The 17,271-nt window shown below is 59.3% G+C and overlaps 1 protein-coding gene across 10 annotated transcripts; it reads right to left on the bottom strand.

Moving 5' to 3' along the window:
- On the bottom strand, window positions 1-17,156 carry IL17RA (interleukin 17 receptor A). Of its 10 annotated transcripts, none has more exons than XM_027093406.1 (13): window positions 16,850-17,155; window positions 10,933-10,957; window positions 10,131-10,277; window positions 9,338-9,450; window positions 7,729-7,855; window positions 6,175-6,222; window positions 5,898-6,061; window positions 5,246-5,401; window positions 4,939-5,023; window positions 3,765-3,776; window positions 3,384-3,485; window positions 2,045-2,122; window positions 1-1,602 (listed from the first exon to the last, which is right to left on the bottom strand). In XM_027093406.1, exons 1-13 carry the CDS (start codon window positions 16,997-16,999, stop codon window positions 158-160), a joined length of 2,652 nt encoding a protein of 883 aa, XP_026949207.1. In that variant the 5' UTR covers window positions 17,000-17,155; the 3' UTR covers window positions 1-157. The 10 variants fall into 10 exon arrangements, with proteins under 10 accessions (XP_026949207.1, XP_026949209.1, XP_026949204.1 ...); XM_027093408.1 differs by having other exon boundaries at window positions 2,081-2,122; window positions 5,246-5,329; window positions 16,850-17,153; XM_027093403.1 differs by having other exon boundaries at window positions 3,384-3,776; window positions 16,850-17,156.
- Window positions 17,157-17,271: the final 115 nt, after the last annotated feature.

The following is a 17,271-nucleotide window of genomic DNA, read 5'->3' on the forward strand; positions in this document are numbered from 1 at the left end:
CGGCGTGTGGGATCCTCCCGGACCGGGGTACGAACCTGCGTCCCCTGCATCGGCAGGCGGACTCTCAACCACTGCGCCACCAGGGAAGCCCCAAGATGTTCACGTTTTAAAGGTACACATCTCACACATGAGCATACACACGTCCACACGTGCACACCTACGGACACATGTGCTCACCACCCTGGGTAGGGGAGGCCCCACGCGGCGGCCCCTTGGGCTCCAGGCCAGGGTTCTTGCGAAGCTCCTGGAGGAAGAGCAGCAGCTGCAGGCTTCGCAGGCTCTCCAGGCCCTCGGGACACAGCGGCTGCCCGCCCGGCTCCCCGCCCTGGTCCCCGTCGGCGTCGTCCGGGAGCTGCGGGGAGCTCCTGGAGATGTAGCCCTGGTCGGACTGCACAGACCGCCGCTGCTCCCCCCCAGGGGGCGTGCGCACATCCTGGCAGCACGGGCTCTGCTGCAGAGACGGCAGCATGGAGCCGTCTGGCCACCCCGTGGGGCTGCTGCGGACGGGCGGGTCCTCGGGGTGCATGGGGAGGAAGAGGATGCTGTTCCGCCCCGGGCCCCAGCCGCCCAGAAGTGGGCAGGCCTCGTCTCCCCCAGCCAGGGCCAGCCGGCTGGCGGCACCGCTCCTGACGGCCCGAAGGATGGGCTCCACCGCCTGCGCTGGAGGGGCCCCGTCCACCGGGACCACCGTGGTCTGGAGCGTCTGGGCCGCCGGCTGCTCCTGGGGCCAAGGCTGGGGCTCCAGCCGCGACGGGCCCCCTCCTTCCCCCGCAAGGAGCAGCTCCACCAGCAGGCTGCCCTGGGAGGCGGGTTCCAGCACCAGCGGCTCCTGCCGGACGATCCCTCCTCCCGGCGGCGGCTCCTCGAAGGCCTCCTCGTCCAGGGACGGGAGGTCCTGGTCGTCTGCCGGGCAGAGGTTCTCGAGCTTGAACCAGTCGGGGCGCTGGGCCTGCCAGCGGCGGAAGCGCTGCACGGCCTCGTGGAGCTGCTGGCCACTGGGGCTCTGCAGGTAGTTCTGGGCCGTGAGCGCCCCGACGCGGTGCATGCGGCCCGGCCCGAACATCTCCAGGTCCTGGATGCGGAAGTAGACCTCCTCAAACTTGTCCATGAGCGCGTAGCAGGAGGTGATGTTGAAGAGCTCGGGGATGTCAGCCTCGCAGCTGATGTCACTGAAGTAGCAGACGATGTAGGTGCCGAAGCAGGCCGGCCTCTTGAAGTCCGGCAGGATCATGTTCATGGCCGCCGTGAACAGGTCCCCCGCGGGCTTCCCGCGGTCACAGCGAAGCTGGACGGCGGCGTCCTCCCAGCCGAGGATGGCCTGCCACTTGGCCCGGGTGCCTCGGGAGCACAGGACGATGATCTTGGAGTTGCCCTCCACCACCTCCTGCTTCCGGCGGCCCACCCAGGTCATGACCCCCGCCTCCGAGATGGCCTGCTCCTCCAGCAGGTCGAGGGCCACTTCGGTGCCGCACACGGTGAGCAGGAACTGGGCGAACTTCAGGACCACGTCCACGTAGAGGGGGTGGTCAGCCGAGTAGACGATCCAGACCTTCCTGGGCTTCAGGGGTGGGGGGCTCAGGCTGGTGGCAGCGGGCGGGACGTCTGAGGGGAACAAGGAAGCCAGGCCGAGGGTTCAGGCATGTCGGCGCTGACCACACACCCAGGCCGGGGACAGCCCCGCCCGGCTGGCCGGAAGCCTCCCGAGCCCCCAAAACGCAGCTGAGACCTCAGAATAAGCCCAAGGCGGCGGCCTCGACGTGCTGGCTGCCTGTGAAAGAGCCTGTGCCCTCGGGGAAGAGTCTCCCTTTTTTATCTGGCCTTTAGCCTCCATGTTAATTAAAATTGCTTTTTTCCTTACAAGACACAAAGGCCCGTTTACACACAGCTGCTTTCGGGAGGACCTCTTTTCACAAAACACGGTGCCCAGCCTCGCTGTTTGAGGTCCCCTCTGTTCGGAGCTAGAGGTGGGTCCCCGGCAGGTGTCATCTCCTGAGGGACAGGAGCTGACTGGGTGGCCCCTCCAGGCCACTGTGAACAGACTCACCCCAGACCCAGGCCGCCCAAGCCGGGAGGCGCCCACCTGTGCATTTGCTGCCGTTTTCACATTTTCCGTGACGGGACCCTGAGAGGAAAAGAAATGCCAGAAGTGATACTCCAGAAGTGTCCTTGCAGGAAGCACAAATCTTACAAGATGGCTCAGAACGGCTCTTTTGGAAGAGAAACAGGGACCAGCTCACAGGGGCACCTGCTGGGAGCTCTGCCCCACTCCCGACCAAGGGAGGGGTCGAGGTAGCATTCTTAGACGCTCTGGGCCTCTGCAGGGAGACCGTCCCTTCCATGACCGCTGTGTGACCTGCGGGAGGTATCAACGCCTCTGAAACTCAGTTTCTTCCTCTGTGAAATGGGTCTATGTGTGAAGTGGCCGGCACACCCCACCAGCTGGGTCACACAGTGCTGGGTCTGCAGCACTGACCTGGCTGGGACCCCCAGAACGGTGCCTGGGAGGTTACACCCCAACCGTGGCCATCCCCAAGCAGAGCTCGCCTTCAGGGAAAGCCCCTTCCCCAGACGTGTCCTTTCAGGAGGCAAAGTCTTCCGAGATGCCTCCAGCAGTAGTGCCACTGGGCCCCTTACATTTTCTCCTGGTATTTTTTCTCTTCTTTGGCCACGCCTCGTGGCTTGTGGGATCTTAGTCACCCAACCAGAGAGTGAAGCCAGGCCCTTGGCAATGAGAACGAAGAGGCCTAACCACTGAACCGCCAGGGAAGTCCCTCCTGCTGGTGCTCTGGGGTGAGGAGGTAAACCAGCGTGCTGAAGTGACCACTCGTCCTGGAGGCAGCGAAGGGCCCGTGGAGCAGGGCTGACTCACCAGAGCCACGCGGCCAAGGAGGGCGTTTGGAACCTTGATTTCAAGCCCCACCCTTTGGGCCTCTGCCTAGAACTCTGAGGTCCTCCCTCGCCCCGAGGAGCGGCCGCTTCGGGAAAAGGTCAGACGCGTCGCACGAGAAGCAGGCGGCCTCCCGGCGCCTGCAGAGGCCTGGACGCGGGACCCTCCCAGGGAAGGACCCTCTCGGCAGGTCTCGCGCCCGCTGGTCATCTTCCCCAGCGTGAGCTGTGGTCACGGGGAAACGGCCTCCCAGATCGGGGTCGTGGAGGGGCAGGGAGAGGCTAAGTCCCCACCTCAAAGACCCGTGTTTCCTCCTGCTTAGAACGTGGCCAGAGAGGGCCGCAGCCGGAGGGAACCGATGCTTATTAACAGGCTGAAGGGCGGGGACGCGTGGGGCTGTGAGCACAGTCCCCCAGCTGGTGCAGGGACGAGGGGCACAGGAAGAGAGGCGGGGCAGAGGGCAAGCCCCAGGTGGGCCCACAGCCCCTGGCCTTACCCGGTAGCCGCCAGGCCAGGCAGACGGTCAGCAGGATGACGGAACCCACGAACAGGATGGAGAGGCCGGGGATGCACCTGGACACCCACAGGGGCATGTGGTCTGTGGCAGGAAAACAGCGTGATGGCGTGGCAGGGAGGCCTGTGACACCAGCCCCGGGGGCCCGCCCGCTGCCCTCCCTGAGCTGCCCTCTCTGCTGGGCCAGCCCTGGGGTCCTCAACCAACCGCCCACCCTGGGGGGTCCTCCCTGACACCAAGGTGGGCCATGGTCCCACCACCCAGGGCCGCCTCCTGGTACAGCCTTTCTGCCTGGCTCCACTCCAGGACACAGGGACCTCTGTGTCCCCTGAGGCGGCAGAGCCTGGGAGGAGTCGGCCTTACCTTCAACGGCGTCTGCAATGAGAACCAAGGGACAGACTCTCAGTTACTAGCAGCAGTCACACACCCAGCACCCGCGTGCCGTGCCAGGGCCTGCTGATGGCCCGGCCCGACGCCCAGCCCTTTGTACAGGTTAGTAAACTTAGCGACACCACCTACAGGGGACACCTGAGCTGGTGGCCTACTGGGAGACGCCTGCCTCCACCTGGAGGCCGGGTTCCGTCCAGGCCAGTGCAATGCCTGCTTTTTTTTTTTTTCTTTTTTGCGGTACACGGGCCTCTCACTGCTGTGGCCTCTCCCGTTGCGGAGCACAGGCTCCGGACGCGCAGGCTCAGCGGCCATGGCTCACGGGCCCAGCCGCTCCGCGGCACGTGGGATCTTCCCGGACCGGGGCATGAACCCGCGTCCCCTGCATCGGCAGGCGGACTCTCAACCACTGCGCCACCAGGGAAGCCCCTCCACTGCTTTTTGATTGGCGTCTGCTGCAGGAGGCTTCTGAACGGGAAGTGGGCAGCACGCTGGGGGCTCAGGTCAGAACCGGGGCTCTGCCACTTCCTCGGTGTGTGACCTGGGACAAGGTGCCTGACATCTCTGTGCCTCAGTTTCCTCACCTATGAACCTGGGGGAGGGAGTCTCCACTTCATGGTATATATTACGTAGTACACAGTACTTAGTACACAGCACTCAGTATAAGGTACACAGTACACACTTAGTACAAAGTACATAGTACCCAGAACCCAGTACAGAGTACTTAGCACACAGTAAAATATACTTAGCGCTATAGTACACAGTACCTATACTGTGGTGCACAGTACCCAGTACTTAGTACACAGTACGCAGCACACAGCACTACAGTGCACAGCACCTAGTATACAGTACTTAGCAGGTAGTACTATGACTCACAGTTTGTGAGAATTAGAAATGGACACGTTAGAGCACCCTGTTCACTACATGGTCCTTGACTGTAACTAGGACAATAAGAATCCCCATTTTTCAAATCACGGAAGTTTTGAAAGGTTAAGTGCTTTGCCACACAGCTAACGAAAGGCAGTCAGGAGTCCAACCTGGAGTCTCTCTAAGGCCCCACAGCGCAGGCCTGGACGACGTCAGGGCTCGGTCGGCCGGCTGACCTTCACCCGCCCTCCCCCGGGTGCGCCCCGGCCGCCGTGCGTCTCACCTGGGGTGTGTGGGACCCCTGGGCAGGGCACGGCCACCGAGTGTCGGAGGCAGTCGTTGAGGCAGCTGCTGAAGAAGGGCTGGATCTGCAAGGACAGAGCGCAGGGAGGAGAGGCAGGGGGACGTGTCCCACCTCGGACCCTGCCGGCCCCTCCAGGACGTCCCCGCAGCTGCTGGGCAGGAGGGGGCAAAGGGCCCTGCCCAGGTGAGGCCAGGGGCCGGGCAGGAAATCCCAGGCGGTAGCGGTGCTGGGTCGCTGGGGAGCACGAGCCCCGGGCCGCCCACCCCGTCCCCACCCCTGTCCCCACCTGCACGTGGTGACGGCAGCACCAGCTGAAGTCTGGCAGGGTGAGTGTGACGTTGCAGCACTGCCGGGTGGCCTCCTGTGCAGGCTGCAGGGCAGAGGGGCAGTGAGGCCCTGGCCTCTGCTGGGATGCGCCCCCAGGAGGCCCCAGGGAGAGAGGCTGGCAGGTCCCGCTCCAGGAGGAGCGGCCCCTCCCCAGGGCCGTGGCTGTGTGGACTCAGGACTGCATCCAGCACCCAGCTGCCCCGCTTGGCTTTGGCCGCTGGGGATCTTGGGGACGGACACACCTGTCCTGCACTGGCCCTACCCTGGCTTCATCTTATTTCCTCACCTTTACTCCCCTTTGTCTTCACTTCACATTTTAAAGTCTTCAAATCCTTTTTGCAATAATGGAATTAACAAGGCTAAACAAAAGAGGACCAGGAAAACGTGGGGGAGGGGAGGACAGAGGGCCGGTGTGCAGGGCAGAGACAGCCGTGTCCCGTCAGCTGTCGGAGCAACTACACACCAGCCACACTCCAGTCACACGTGGGAAGGGAGGACGGCAGCCCAGGTCACGCCCTACAGCACAGCCTGAGCGCCTGGGCCTCGAGGCCTGGAGAGGCGGCTCTGAGCCAAGCTGGGGGGGTTAGGAGAGCGGCAGAGAGAGCAGTTACCACGTCCAGATCCACGACGCGCCGGAAGCAGCTGCGGTTCTCCGCAGGCAGAAAGCTGTCCAGCAGGATCTGGTATTTGGTGGACTCGTTCCACGGTGTGAAGCTCAGCTGCAGCTGGTGGGCCTCGAGGATCTCCACAGTGATGTTGGGGTCCCACAGGCTCCCTGTCCCCCAGGGGCACAGACGCGGCCGGGAGTGAGGGGCGAGCACGCGTGCAGGTGTGCGTGTGTGCGAGTGCACCCAAGTAAAGCCCCCCACAGGGCTGCCCGCCAGCTACCTGAGCTCACGCAGGGCGTGGTCATCTTCATCCTGGGGTCCTCGCAGTCTGTGGACCGGGAAAAAGTGCAACCGTCACGCGCCTCCCCTGGAAAGCTGGCTCCTGCAGGGCCTCTGACACCAGAGCTAACAGCCTTCTGCCTCTGGGGAGCCTGCTCAAAGCTGGCCCTTCAGAGAAGCCCCAGGACAGACACTGCCATGGGCCAGAGGCCCCACAGGCCTGGGACCGAGGGGTCCTGGTCCACTCCTGCTTCCTCTCCCCCCGGGCTCCCTCTCCTGAGCCGCCTCTGCCCTCGAGGAGAGATGGACTGTGTCCCCCTCAGCGAATGGCAGCATTTCCCCAACTTTCCCATGTCCTCACAGTAGTCTTGGGTTCAGCCCCTCTGGGGTGGGCCTGGGAAGCTGCATTTCTGACAAGTTCCCAGGTGATTCCATGGTGCTGCGGACGCAGGGAGCCCGTGGGGACCACTCCTCTGGAGTCTTCTTGATCCCTCCATTTCTTTGACTGCAACGTTTTTACTTTGGTTTCAGAAGGCACGAGAGAGGCGTGAACCACCGCGAGTGACAGGGGCTGAGCCAGTCCGCTTTAGGGACGGGGAGGGGGCGGGGGGGTCACTCATTTGACAAATACTGGCTGAGCCCCCAATATGTGCCAGGCCCTGTGTTAGGCCCTGGAGATACGGTGGTGAGTGAGACAAAGTCCCTGCCCTCCAAGGATGACATTCCAGTGGGAGAGACCGTAAAAGCAAATAGCGTAATATCACGTCACGAATATGTCAAGATGATGGAACGTCAGGGAGCAGGGAGTGACACGAGGGGCAAGAAAGCCGGGTGAACAGATCGTGTGTGCACGTATGTGCACATTTGTGTGCATGTGCACATACAGGAGTACGCATGTGTGCACGTGTGTGAGCAGGGGGTGCTCTGGAGATGAAGAAGGCTTCAACAAGCATTTCCCGATCACCTCCCACATGCAGGGCCACTTGTGGGGGTCTGGAGGCTGCACAGGCGGGTGTGGGGTCCAGGCCCTGTTCTCAAGGGGCCGGGCGTCTAGGTGTGCTTGGCTCTTAACAATGAGAAAAGCAGGCAGTGGCAGAGATGCTGGGGAGGACAGAGAGGCACCCCAGAGGTGCACACACGTCAAATGATGCTTTGGAAGATGAGCCCGCCAGGCGTCCCAGGAGGAAGGAGTAGTGGCAAGAGGGGAAGGCGTGGGATAAATGCAGGTGGGACGTGGGGGAAGAATGAGGAACTGAGAGCTGGGGCGGGGCTGGGAGCAGGGCCACAGCTCTCCTGGGACTGGCTTGTGCTCCTGACACGTTCTGGGCAGGAAACGTGCACCTTCAGCCCCGCGGAGGGACTCCGGGTCCCGTGAAGCTCCTGGGTCGTGGGCCAACACCCACTGTTTGTGTCGCAAGAACGGGCTCCGCCTTCAGGGAGTGGAGGCTGTGGCCACTCAGCAAACAACCTGGCCCTGCACCTGTTTGTCCCGTGGGTCCCACAGGCTGACTGCAAAGTGAGGGGTGAAGGCAAGGCTGGGGGGGGGTGCTCTTACCGGGCACCAGGAAGTTTCTGGACTGGTGGTTTGGGTCCCCGTCAGGGATGGGCTTAGGCAGGTGGTGGACGGTCACCTCGTACTCCTGGCCAGGTTCCACCACGAAGTGGCTGAAGGCAAAACGCCACTAGGAGATGGGAGAAGGGGAGTGCAAACAGGTCACGGCTCTCACCCACCTGGGCCCAAAGTGCACCCCATCCACCCCCAAAGGATCAGTCAAAAGAGGGAGAAAACAACCAGAAGAGCAAGCTCCCAAGTCGGAGGCATCTGTTTCTCTGTTTTTCGTTTCTTCTGGTCTTTCTTGCTTATTATTATGATTTTTTTATTAATTAATTAATTTTATTTTTGGCTGCATTGGGTCTTCGTTGCTGCGCACGGGCTTTCTCTAGTTGCGGCGAGCAGGGGCTACTCTCCGTTGCGGTGCGTGGGCTTCTCATTGCCGTGGCTTCTCGTTGCGGAGCACGGGCTAGGCACGTGGGCTTCAGTAGTTGTGGCACATGGGCTCAGTAGTTGTGTCTCGTGGGCTCTAGAGCGCGGGCTCAGTAGTTGTGGTGCACGGGCTTAGTTGCTCCGCGGCATGTGGGATCTTCCCGGACCAGGGCTCGAACCTGTGTCCCCTGCACTAGCAGGCGGATTCTTAACCACTACGCCACCAGGGAAGTCCCTTTCTTGCCTATTTTAAAAAACCTAGATCTGGCCTCATCAGGAGACAGTAGGGGCCAAAAGCAAGAGAATTTGGGGAAAGACGAAAGAGCCCCCTCCCTCATCGGCCCTCTCCAACTCCAGAGCACACAAGGGGCAGCTAAAAACTACTTGTTAAGTGACTCTGCCTCCTTAAATGGGAAAGTCAGGGGTCTCTTGAGAATGTCCTGGAGCACAGAAGTGCAGCGAGAGGGCTACGAGGTCCCCCCTGCCCCCCTGCCCAGGCCTGACAGCATCTTTGTTGCGCAAACCTTTTCTGGATGGTGTAGGTGACACACGCTGACTCCAACTTCCCTGGTGGAGTCCGTGGGGGTCCCTGGTCCTCACCACCCTCCAGCAGTAGTTTGGGGGTCCCCACTAAACACGGGACAGGGGATCTATCTTTGCTGCTTGTGTTTGTGGGAGCCCTGCCAGCGGCCACTTTCCAGACGTAAAGCAGCGTGTTCAGATGAGCCTGGGTCGGGACCGCCTGGATCGCTTGTCACCACCAACCGCTGCTGTTTAGACACCCACAGCCTCTGATTCAGGAAGTCTGGGTGGGGCCCTAGAACCTGCATTTCTAACAGCTCCAGGTGATGCTGCTGGTCTTGGGACCACGCGCTGAGCATCAGTGCTTTAACCAAACTCAAAGAGAATCCACTTCCGGCTCTGGGCAGCAAAAGGGGCAGCAGCTGCAGCAGAAGCCACAGCAGCTCCGGTCTGGGCAGAGCCTCTCCTCCCGGAGGTCCCGGGCTGACCCAGGTACAGGGCAGGCTGGCAGGCGTGGGTCACAGAGCCGCAACAGCGAGCGGCGACATAAGGTCGGAAGGAAGAGCGGCGTGTGTGCGCGTGTGCGCGCGTGCATGTGCTGTTCCCCAATGGTCACCACCATCCCCGCCCCCGCCCCCCGCCCCGGCTGGAGTCTTACCCGCTTGTGATGATGCTTCAGTGTGGACAGAAACTCAAACTTGACACACAGACGTTCGTTGGTGTTCAGCTGCAAGATAGACAATTCCGCTCCCTCCAGGTAGAGGATGCTGGCTGCAGGGCAGAGGGAGGGAAGGGGCCACAGCTGCAGATCAAGGATGACTAACCGCCGGGGTGGGGGGGAGCACGTCCCGTCTGGGACGCTTGCCCGTCTTACCCGCCCTCCGCTTCCTGCTCCTTCCAAGCTCCCTTTGGGCTGTATTAGCCACTGCCTTGTGGACAGCTACCCCGCTGGACACGGACAGCGACACTTCACCCAGGGCTCGAAGCGAACGCTCTGCAAATTCGTGGCTAGGGCATTGGCGACACACTGTGGGTGTCAAAGGGGCGTCCCCGAACTTGAAGAGGACGCAGCAGCCAGCGGGGCTGGAGCCTCAGGAAGAGGACTCCCCCAGGCCGTCCACAGGTCTGGGCGCCCTGGTCACCCGCCCCTGAGAGGTTGGGGCACTGCTGTCAGGAAGGCCAGCCCCGCAGTCAGACAATTCACGAGCTGACGCCTTTTCCGGGGTGACGAAAATTTTAGGCTGAAGAAAGGCCTGCCTTGCAGGATCGTGGGTTAACATCCAAACACTGAAAAAGGACTCACTGCCTGAAACGATGGGTCCTCGCACTAAACTGGCCCCTCGCGTCTGAGCACAGGGCTGGGAGCCCAGTTCTGAGTCTGGGGGGAGGGCCGGGCGGTCCAATCTGTGGGCTCACCCGGAGGTGGGCAGCACGTCCAGACGCCCACTCACCGTCTGTCTGAAGCGTCCACTCGACGTGAGCCACGGGGAGCAGGTGTCCTTGCTGCGTGTGGACAAAGCGCAGCTGGGTCTGCACGTCTTTGGGGGGCGAGGGGGTCAGGCTTCGAGGGTGGATCCAGGTGTCGTCCAGGCAGGTACCTGGGGGCCAGGAAAGGCAGAAATCAGAGGCTGGCAGGCTCTGCAAGAAACCAAAGACACAGACCAAAGAAGACACCTCTCGGGGGTCCAGGGAGCCAGGCCTTCACGGTCAGGCCGTGCCCGAGACCGCGGCTGTGCTCTCAGCTGCCCAGCCCTGCTCGCTCTCCCGATGCCTGTCTGGGGTCACGGCAAAGCTCTGATGTCTAAAGGGCACCTTAGGAGAGACGACAAAGCATGCCCTTGGCTTTGAGAGGAGGCAGTGGCTGGAAGTGGGGCAGGAGAGTGGGGCAACCAGAAGAGCTGCCCTATTGTCATGTGCGGGGTGCCTAATGAGCACAGACACTTGAACTGTGCGCCTCCTCCTTGAATTAAAACACAAAACAAGGTCCCACCCCAGATGTCGCCCACTTCAGGGTGACAGCTCTGGCGAAAGAGTCGTATTACACATTCACCAGGGTAGCACCCCAGAGAAAATCCTAATGACAGGCCTGTGCCTCCCATCCTGACTGCTGCACGATGAACGTCCTTGACGGAGGTGCAGGTGCGGCCCCAAATCTCAGGGGTCCTCCTGCTGGGGGCTGGGACCCTCGTCAGCTCAGCGCGGGGTCAGCGCTTCATCGCGGCAACATGAGAAAAACAAAAACCGGTGACTTACTGTTCTTGACTGTGCAGTTCAGCCCCTGCGGAAAAGAGAAGCAGGTAATCACAGACAAGAAAGAACTTGAATCCACACGCCGGGCTCTGGCGTCCCCGGGCTCATTCTCAAGAATGAAACACAGGCACCCTCCCTCTCTCTTTGAGGGACACTCTCGCGGGGGGGGGACCACACTTCTCTCCTGTCAACTGAGGAGACGCAGGGTGAGAAGTGGGCATAGCACGTGGCAAATGGAACTGGCATTTTCTGAGTGCCTTTAGGAGCTGGGAGGCACCTTAGCCTCTTTCCCTGCCCTGATATCAGAATGCTGGCATGGGGACTTCCCTGGTGGTCCAGTGGTTAAGACTCCACACTCCCAATGCATGGGGGCCTGGGTTCGATCCCTGCTCGGGGAACTAAGATCCCACATACTGCAACTAAGCCCGCGTGCCACTACTGAGCCCGAGTGCCGCAACTAGAGAACCCTGTGCACCACAACTAGAGGTGCCACAACAAAGACCCAGTGCAGCCAAAAAAAAAAAAAAAAGAATGCTGGCAGCCAGGCCCAGAGAAAAGACCTCTGGATTTCGACACCTGAGAGTCGCCCAACAGACAGGCCACGTTCACCACCAGCCTGACCCTTACAGTAAGTTCAGTGATCAAAATGCCCGTCTACACAGGGCATCCAGTCAGCCTTTAGGACCTCAGTCTTGAAATATTCTCAGACAGCCAAAGGGTACCAGATATCTGAGAAGGATTTCCTGTATGAAAAATACGTCAAAACCCCCCAAATTAAAAAAAAAAAAAAGCTCTTGGAGGAAATAAGACAATGCTGGGAACAGGATAAAATTAAAACAAACAAAATGTAACAGTTTCACAGAAATAAGAGAGGACACTTCATCCACATGAGAAGGACAGGGTACTGTGGAAAAGTGAGCAAGCAGAGAATCAAAACAAATCTTGAAAATAAAAAATTCCACAGAAGGCCTGGGCTATAAAATTCAGGAAATTTCTCCAAAAGTAGAACAAATACAAACAGAAATAGGAGAAACAGTATATGAGTATTTAGAGAATCAATTGAGGAATGATAAGACATGATTAACTAGATTTCCAGAAGAAGACTACACAGAAAATAGAGGGAAGAAATTAAAAAGAAAAGAAAAAGAAATTCTAGAACTGATTATTTCCAAATTAAAAAGGCCCACTGAATGGCCTTCACAGCAAATGAATAAAAGGCCTAGACCAAGGCCCATCGTGAGACTTCCGGAATACCAGGAGTGAAGAGAAAATCATAATGTTTACAGAGAGAAAAAAATAGGTGATACACAGAGAGGAATCAGAGTGGCATTGGCTGTCTTAGCATCTGTGCTGTGGGCTGGAAGGCAGCAAAGCGGTGCCTTAAAAATCCTGAGGGAAAAGTATCTTTAACCTGCGATTTTTATACCCAGCCAAACTATCAAAAAAGTGTGAGGCGAGAATAAAGACATTTTCAGACACATAAAGACTTAAAAAAAAATCGATTCATCTATCTATACTTCTCACACCCTCATACTTTTTCTTAGGAAACTGCGGGATATGCTCCAGCAAAATGAGGGAGTTAACCTCTGAGAAGGAAGATTGACCCACTGCCACAGGCTTGGGGAGTAATCGGTCCAGGCTGGGGTTGGAGAATACAGAATGAAACTGATGGAATATCTGCCATGTGACAAACACATATGACAAAATCTCATAGAAAAAAACCAACATTAGTTACACGGAAAATTACGGAAGTGAAGAATGAAAGGAATTATCATCTCCAGGAGGAAAGAGAAATTATACCAGAAAAGAAATACAACCAAAACACACATACTTGCCTCAGCAGTGAAGATTAGCATTTGTTATAGTATAAACACTGACCATTGGGACTTCCCTGGTGGCGCAGTGGTTAAGACTCCACGCTCCCAATGCAGGGGGCCCAGGTTCGATCCCTGGTCAGGGAACTAGATCCCACGTGCATGCTGCAACTAAAAGTTTGCATGCCACAACTAAAGAGCCTGCCTGCCGAAACTAAAACCCGTAAGACCCAGTGCAACCAAATAAAACAAACAAACAAACAAACAAACACTGATAGAACCACAATGGGAAGACTGGGAGGGGAAGCAGTGGGAGGAGGCAATGTAAGAAATTTAAATTTTCATCTATTGTAAATCAGTAGGTAATATCTAAAATCGACAAATGAAGAACAACAATATAAGTACATTTAGAAGTATGGAGGCAAATGCCAGAAGAAATAACTAGAAGTAGTATAAGTGATCCTCTTTGGGGAACTGTTTTAGGGATTGTGCGGGGGGGGCAGGGACCTGCTGGGTTTTGTTTTAAACATCTTTGTACCATTTTAAAAGGATCACCACATATCACCTTGATAAGAGTTAATTATAAGGTAGAATTTCATCTATGACATTATTCCAAACAAAGAAAAGGATTAAAATGTGAGACAGACAAATGAAAACATGAATTTGTTTAGGGGAAGCCATAGCAGACTTTTTCTTCTTATAATCTAATTTCTATAAGGAATTTACATTAATGTAATGTTTTCAATCGTGTAAAAAAATGCATTCAGGATCTCCTCTGGATACCACCAGGACAGACCCTGCTTTATTCCCCTCCAACAAATCACCCCTCATTTCTTTGTTTCAAATGCCCATTTTAATTTTTTTTTTTTTTTTTTGCCTCTCACTGTTGTGGCCTCTCCCGTTGCGGAGCAACAGGCTCCGGACGCGCAGGCTCAGCGGCCATGGCTCACGGGCCCAGCCGCTCCGCGGCATGTGGGATCTTCCTGGACCGGGGCACGAACCCGTGTCCCCTGTATCGGCAGGCGGACTCTAAACCACTGAGCCACCAGGGAAGCCCAAATGCCCATTTTAATTTAAAAAGCAGTAGGATCAGAACATTATTTGTGAGCTTGTGAACAGCACTATGTCAGGGCCTCCTGCAGAAGCCCAGGAGGGGATGCCCACGATGATGATGGCTGTGGCCAGTGTGCACCGAGCTCTCCTCCTGTGCCAGGCATCACGCTAACACTTTGTACGCACGTGTCATTTAATCTTAACAACAGTCCTATGAGGTCGGTACCATCATCCCCTTTTTATTCATGAAAAAACTGAGGCACAGGGAGGTCAGCTAAGTGGCCCAAGGCCCCACAGAGCTGACACTCAAACCCGTGCAGTTTTGCTCCAGAATCCCGCTCTTAACCATGGCCACGTGGCCTCTACATAAAAACGGGCGCTCGCAACAGGTGGGCCCACCCTCTCCATCCGCGGTGGTGAGGATTACAAGGAAGGACTCAGACAGTTCCACGGACATTGACGAGAGCCCGGTAGAGAGAAGTGGGCTGGGCGCTCACACACAGTTCTGCTTTGGTCCACTTTGGCTGGCCGCCCAGCGTCTCCGAGACAGGTGCATGGTGCCGGCCCGGCAGCCCATTGAGAGCTCTGAATGAAGGTGTGCCTGTCACCCCCGGCACAGAGGCGGCATGAAGCTGCAGGCCACTGTTCCTGCCCCAGCACACCCAGCGCACAAGCCCCTGGTCCGCCCAGCGTGTTATGTGATCTCCCCACAACCCCGTGAGGCAAGAGTCATCCCTGAACGGCCGGGAACACTGGGTCACGGCGGTGGAGGGACTGGCCGGGGCTGCAGGGCGGCTGAGAGACAAGCTCCACCCGAGGCCCAGGCCTGACTCAGCCGCGTCCCCTGCTGCTGATGCTATGTACTATCTGTCACATCTCACACAGAGGCTGGCAGCCAGTGGAGGAGCCCATGAACTCTGCGGTGATGCACTGACCGCAGCCCCGACTGCCCGGTGTCCACACCACACAACTTGACACTCGGGGAGGATCACGGTCGAATGTTGTGGCAACCAGAAAATGGGGTTAAACCCACGGCCGTTCCACCCCCAGTCGGAGCTGCCAGTGCTTTGGGAAAAGAAGAATTTGTAAGGAACACATATCCCGTCTACAAACTTTGGCGTTAACACTCCCGCCGACCACCTCCAAGTTGCGGGCTTTCTTCTGGGCTGGCGGTCATGGTCATGGGAAGCTGAGAAGGCCCAGGTGGGAAGGGTCCCCCAGGGAAACACCGTTTCTCCAGTAAGGATCGGATGGGTGGGGGGGACTCAAGAGTCCCCTGGGTTTTGAGGCACTAAATCCAAGCAACCGGAACCAACCTTGCTTGGTCTCCGCCTGTCACTGCCTCGCAGGCAGAGCTGGCTTCGTCACTCAGCTGCTCACCCTCCCCTTCGTCCTTTCGGTCCACAACCATCTGTCAGCCCCCACGTCCCGCGCCTGCAGCACTGGGCTGTAGGCGGTGGAGTCAGGATGCAAACCCAGGTCCTCCGGGGTCAAGTGCGGGCGTCCCCTGACACTACATGGTGCTCTGTCCACGGAGGCGCCAGCGGAGGGAGGGAAATCTGGAGGGCGTCGCTTCTCTCTCTTCAGGGCGCGGGCCGTGGGGGGCGTGTGTCTGTGGCCAGGTGTACGGCGGGGGTGGGAAGGCAGAGCCCGGGGGGTGCAGACGAATCTGCCAGGGGATCCCACTCTGCCACCCCACACCCCCATCAGGCCGAGCCCCCCTGCTCCCGCTGAGCAACTGAGGTCAAGCCGTTTCAGCTCAGGGGATCCCCTCCCTCACTTCCCGATGCTTCTCTCACTTTCCTGCCACTCAGACCCCTCAGTCCTCAGCCTGCCCACCCACGGGCCTTGGCTCAGCGCTTTCCACCTCCTGGAACGCCCCAGACCTGTCCTGGAGGGCCGCCCAGGTGTCTTCTCTGCCGCAAAGAGCACCCTAGGCTGCAGGAGTTTCTCTCTTCCCTGGAATTCTGTGCACTCCCTGGTTGCACCGAGAGCACTGACTCCAGGCTCCTGGGTGATTCACCACCCCTCTGGTCATCATCAGGGAGTGTGGCTCTGTCGTTTCAGGACCTTGTATGTTGCAGGCGCCTGGCAAGTGGCCATTGAGAAATGAACCGAGTCCAAGGGAAGGACCTGCTGAGTGGGTCTCACGCTTTGCCCAGGAGTGGGAGTCACAAGGACGGTCCCCAAATCATTCACGTTAAAAGAAAAGTTTCTGCTAAACAGTCGCTGACCCTCCTCCACCCTCTTGTGGTGAATCCTCGACAAAATTAGGTCAGGAGGAATACCGCTTCGGTTGTTTCACATCCTCTGACTCAGATACTGAGGGTTATTTCTTAGCGCCAGTGGCGGAGGGGAGTGGACCGAGGAAAACAAGAGGAGCGCAGGGGAGTCTTTTCCCTGAAGCCGGGCCTCCACCCCAAGGCCACTACCCGTCGGTGGGTGTGTCGCTTCCTGTGGGCACAGCGGCGCAGCTGCCCGGCGGATACAGACCAGCGGGACCCCAGACCCGGTCGGTGGCGGCCGCAGGGGCGGCGTCCTGAGGGTCCACGCGGCCTCCAAGGCTCGCGCCGGAGGGGTCACCGCTCTGCCCTCACAACTCTCCCCGGAAGCTGCCCCCGCAGCCCCGGGGCCCGTGCGCCAGGCGCTGCGGCCGCGGGGTCCCCGAAGCGCGGGCTCCGGCGGAGGAGGGTTCCAGGACCCGGGCTGGAACCGGGCTCGCTCCCACCTCGCCCTCCGTAGGCCTCTCCCCACCCTTTACTAACCAGCGCGCCCCGCCTCCGGCCGGCCGCGCCTCCTCCGAGGCCCTCCCCAAGTGTGGGACGCCGCTGGGACGCCGGCCCAGGTTGTGCAACCGGCGCTGCGCGATCTTTCCCAGCAAACTCCGTGTTTTCCCGGGTCCGCATAGCAACTCCCGCCGCTCCGGGAGTCCTCCCCACGGCGGCCCGCTCTGTGCCCGAGCCTCGGAACCCCCGAGACCCTGCGCGGACCTCCTGTCACTCGGCAGCCCCGCGCCCCCGGCCCCCGCCCCCCGGGATGCGTCGGGGTCTCACCTGCTGGGTGCACACGGGCGCCGGGTGGTCCAAGAGCCTCAGGGAGGCGCGACCCAGGCCCGGGCCGCACAGGAGCAGGAGGAGAAGCAGGAGCGACGGCACCGGCGGGGGCCCCCGGGACGCGCGCGGCCGGCGGCGCGGAGCCCCCATGGCTCCGGCCTTCGCGGAGGGCTCGTGCCCGGGCTGGGGGCACAGCGAGGGCGCGCCCCTGGCTTCACCTCGGCTGAGTCCCGAGTTAGCTCCCACACGGCCGCTTCCGGCTTCCAGACCTGCCCCGGGCGGGAAGCGCAGAGGGGAGAGCTCGGGCCAGGATAGTCCTTCCGCGGGTCCCGCCCCGACGTGCGTCCCAGGTGCGCGCTCCTCCCCGCGCTCCTCCCCGCGCTCCTCCCCGCGCTCCTCCCCGCGCTCCTCCCCGCGCTCCT

Source organism: Aethalodelphis obliquidens, unplaced genomic scaffold (assembly GCF_003676395.1).
Source record: "Aethalodelphis obliquidens isolate GAN/ISIS:26980383/991018 unplaced genomic scaffold, ASM367639v1 scaffold83, whole genome shotgun sequence".
Lineage (NCBI taxonomy): Eukaryota > Metazoa > Chordata > Mammalia > Artiodactyla > Delphinidae > Aethalodelphis > Aethalodelphis obliquidens.

Excerpts from the sequence above, each read along its gene's own strand:
- IL17RA (XM_027093403.1), bottom strand. The coding sequence starts at position 16,999 with ATGGGGGCTCCGCGCCGCCGGCCGCGCGCGTCCCGGGGGCCCCCGCCG. Across the intron at positions 3,777-4,938 it reads AGGGGTCCCACACACCCCAG|ACGCCGTTGAAGGTAAGGCC; the intron begins GTGAGACGCACG and ends TTCTCATTGCAG. Across the intron at positions 2,123-3,383 it reads CCTGGCCTGGCGGCTACCGG|GGTCCCGTCACGGAAAATGT; the intron begins GTAAGGCCAGGG and ends TTTTCCTCTCAG.